Source organism: Alosa sapidissima, chromosome 24, assembly GCF_018492685.1.
Source record: "Alosa sapidissima isolate fAloSap1 chromosome 24, fAloSap1.pri, whole genome shotgun sequence".
Taxonomy (NCBI): Eukaryota; Metazoa; Chordata; class Actinopteri; order Clupeiformes; family Clupeidae; genus Alosa; species Alosa sapidissima.
The window spans coordinates 30,294,721-30,299,720 of NC_055980.1; the positions used below are offsets into that span (position 1 = coordinate 30,294,721).

At 45.9% G+C, this 5,000-nt stretch overlaps 1 protein-coding gene across 4 annotated transcripts in view; it reads left to right on the forward strand.

Moving 5' to 3' along the window:
• The window catches only part of asphd1 (aspartate beta-hydroxylase domain containing 1), a 13,077-nt gene that overhangs the window by 921 nt on the left and 7,156 nt on the right, over window positions 1–5,000 (forward strand). For all 4 annotated transcript variants that reach the window (XM_042082265.1, XM_042082263.1, XM_042082262.1 and 1 more), the window contains exon 2: window positions 460–865. In XM_042082265.1, coding sequence (XP_041938199.1) covers window positions 464–865 — 402 coding nt within the window. In that variant the 5' untranslated portion in view covers window positions 460–463. The remainder of the gene's footprint in view (window positions 1–459; window positions 866–5,000) is intronic.

Below are 5,000 nucleotides of genomic sequence, written 5' to 3' on the forward strand. Positions count from 1 at the left end.
TTGCATAAAATACAGAGAATCAGCACAACGAAATTCAAGTTGCCACTCTTGGTCAGTGCTTTTAAAAAGAGCAATAAATAGTTCATAAATAAATAAGTAAACATACAGAAAAACATCCCCTATATGCCCCGCCCTCTCTCTTACTCTCCCACACACTCTCATCCACCCCAAACGCAGCACAACATTTACACTCAGAAATACCCTCCAAACCCTCCCAGACAGAACACCCTCCAGCACACATGAGTTAGCCGCAGCCTAATAGCAAGAAAAGTGCCTAGTGCATAGGTGCACAGAATGCAATATTGTCCAGAGGTGTTTGAGGTTGATCATGGCAGGGGTGGGTGGGGGGCACAGTTTGCAGAGGTTTAGTGAACGTATGGCCCAGGGGAAGAAACTGGTGGTTAGTCTGGTGGTGCGTTTAGTGACCTGAAATGTGTGTGTTCTTCTGTAATTTGGCAGGAGGATGTGGTGGAATTTGGAGCAGCTGACGTTGCCCCCGGTGACGGGTCTGTTGTCACTGGCGTCGCCGCCGGTTACAGGGTTGCTATGGTCACTGCTGCTGTTGTTTCTGTGGTACTGTTACCGCCTGGGCTCTGAGCCCTCCCCTCGGGGGAGGAGTCACACCCTCCCACGCCAGACCAGCTCTCCAGAGCCACGCCCCTCCACGGAGGCCAACGCCCCCATCACCATGGAAACCAGTGATGGACAAGGGGTTGAGAGTTACCTCACACCAGTGCTAAGCCACGCCCTCTTCCCAGTCTCAGCGTCAGCAGGAAGCAGGAAGCTGTACGAAGCTCTGCAGGAGTACGCCAAGCGCTACAGCTGGTCCGGCATGGCTCGCATACACCGGGGGCTACGCCATCAGGTACACACAGACTTTACACACACACACACTACACACACTATACACACTGCACACACACACACACACACACTACACACACACTACATGGCTCGCATACACCGGGGGCTACGCCATCAGGTACACACACACACACACTATACACACTACACACACACACACACACACTACACACACACTTTACACACACACACTACACACACTACACACACACACACTTTACACACACACACACACAGACACACACACTACATGGCTCGCATACACCGGGGGCTACGCCATCAGGTACACACATACACACACTATACACACTACACACACTACACACACTACACACACACTTTACACACTACACACACTATACACACACACACACACTACACACACACTACACACACACTACACACACACACTACACACACTATACACACACACACACTACACACACACTACACACACTACACACACACACACACTATACACACTACACACACACACACACTACACACACTACACACACACACACTTTACACACTACACACACACACACACACACACACACACACACACACACACTATACACACTACACACACACACACACACACACACACACACACACACACACACACACTATACACACTACACACACACACACACACACACACACACACACACACACACACACACACACACAGACACACACACTACATGGCTCGCATACACCGGGGGCTACGCCATCAGGTACACACATACACACACTATACACACTACACACACTACACACACTACACACACACTTTACACACTACACACACTATACACACACACACACACTACACACACACTACACACACACTACACACACACACTACACACACTACACACACTATACACACACACACACTACACACACACTACACACACTACACACACACACACACTATACACACTACACACACACACACACTACACACACTACACACACACACACTTTACACACTACACACACACACACACACACACACACACACACACACACTATACACACTACACACACACACACACACACACACACACACACACACACACACTATACACACACACACACACACACACACACACACACACACACACACACACACACACACACACACACACACACACACACACACACACACACACACACACACACACACACACACACACACACACACACACACACACACACACACACACGGGGCAGCCGTGGCCCACTGGTCAGCACTCTGGACTTGTAACCGGAGGGTTGCCGGTTCGAGCCCCGACCGGTGGGCCGCGGCTGAAGTGCCCTTGAGCAAGGCACCTGACCCCTCACTGCTCCCCGAGCGCCGCTGTTGATGCAGGCAGCTCACTGCGCCGGGATTAGTGTGTGCTTCACCTCACTGTGTGCTGTTTGTGTTTCACTAATTCACCGATTGGGTTAAATGCAGAGACCAAATTTCCCTCACGGGATCAAAAAAGTAGATATACTATACTATACACACACTACGCATACACCGGGGGCTACGCCATCAGGTACACACACACACTATACACACACACACTTTACACACTACACACACACTTTACACACACACACACACACACATACACACACACTTTAACAACACACACTATGCACACACACACACTACACACACACTATACACACACACTTTACACACTACACACACACACTACACACACACACTATACACACACACACACACACACACACTCTACACACACACTATACACACTACACACACACTTTACACACTACACACACACACACACACACACTATACACATACACACACACACACACACACACTACACACACACTATACACACACTTCACACACACACACACACTTTACACACTACACACACACACTACACACACACACTATACACACACACACACACACACACACTACACACACACTTTACACACTACACACTACACACACACACACACACACACTATACACACACACACTACACACACACTATACACACACTTCACACACACACACACACTATACACACACTTTACACACTACACACACACACACACACTTTACATACTACACACACACACGCACACTATACACACACACACACTACACACACACACACACACACTATACACACACACACTACACACACACACACACACACTACACACACACTATATACACACACACACACACACACTATACACACACACACACTACACACACATGCACACACACTATACACACACATGCACACACACACTACACACACACACACACATACACACACACACACACACTACACACACACTACACACACACACATGCACACACACTACACACACACACACACACACACTATACACACTACACACACCCACACTATACACACTAAACACACACACTATACACACTACACACACACACACAGAGCACATGCACACATACACACACACACATACACCCACACACACACATGCACACACACACACACACACACACACACACACACACACACACACACACACATACACACATGCACACACACACACATACATTACACACACACACACACACACACACAATACACACACACAGCACATACACACATACATACATACACACACACACACACACACACACACACACACACAGCACATACACACATACATACATACACACACACACGCACATATACACACACACACAGCACATATTACACACACACACACACACACACAAACTGTACACACACACATACTGTACACACACACACACACGCACACAGCACATACACACATACATACATACACACACACACACACATATACACACACACACACACAGCACATATTACACACACACATACACATACTGTACACACACACACACACACACACACTTATTGCTATGTGAGTAGTGCTTATTGCTGCACTAACATGTCCTGATTCTATTCTATGTGAGTAGTGCTTATTGCTGCACTTGTCCTGATCTATATGTTCTGTAGGTCTATTTCGATGAAAATTGACAAGTTGTAGTTCAATGAAATTTGTTTTGTCTAGGTGTTTACTGTAGATCTTACATGTCAGTGGCAGTTAGTTAGGGGAGATGCTGCTTACATCTCGTGACAGTGCTTTTTTTGTACGATACAATATTTTTAGATCAAGCGCCAGACCACACCGTAGGTCGTTAATTGCCACAACCCTGAGCGCCTTGTCCAACGCAAAAGGCGCGCCAGATCACACCTTAGAGATGCGCCACATCTTAGAGACGCACATGACCACACCTTAGAGACCACACCTTAGAGACACGCCACACCATAGAGACCACAACTTAGAGACGTGCATGACCACACCTTAAGTTAAAGCAAAAACATAGCCTACATTTTCAAAATAGTTTTCTTTGTGCATGTTGATTAACTAATGACAGCCTACTATTGTCTGCTCCACATTTTCATAGTCTAATTCTGCATAGAGTTAATTTAATGATGGTAATGATTTAATGATGAAATATTGCCGAGTGTTGATGAAATGGTGGCACATATATAGATATTGTACTACTTTTATATATCAGTCTTTGAAAACTGAAAAAACATGTCAATGTCAAAAAATCATTTTCGAGAATGAGGATTAAATACTGGACATATATTAAATATTGCCGTTTTTCCTTTGTCTCTCTCACATTTTCATCTGTTCTTAGAAGTAGTAATCAAAACATATGATTTACTTAATGATACACAAGAACAGAATAGAACTGAACAGAATTGAGTTCAGACTTGAGTTCGGTATTTTGGGTCCGGCCCTCCTCAACAGTCCCAGTTTTGTCATGTGGCCCCTTGGGGAAATTAGTTGCCCACGCCTGTTATAGAGAGTGTGTGTGTGTGTGTGTGTACAGTATAGTGTGTGTGTGTGTGTGTACAGTATAGTGTGTGTGTGTGTACAGTATAGTGTGTGTGTGTGTGTGTGTGTGTACAGTATAGTGTGTGTGTGTGTGTGTACAGTATAGTGTGTGTGTGTGTGTGTGTGTGTGTACAGTATAGTGTGTGTGGTGTGTGTGTGTGTGTGTGTGTGTGTGTGTGTACAGTATAGTGTGTGTGTGT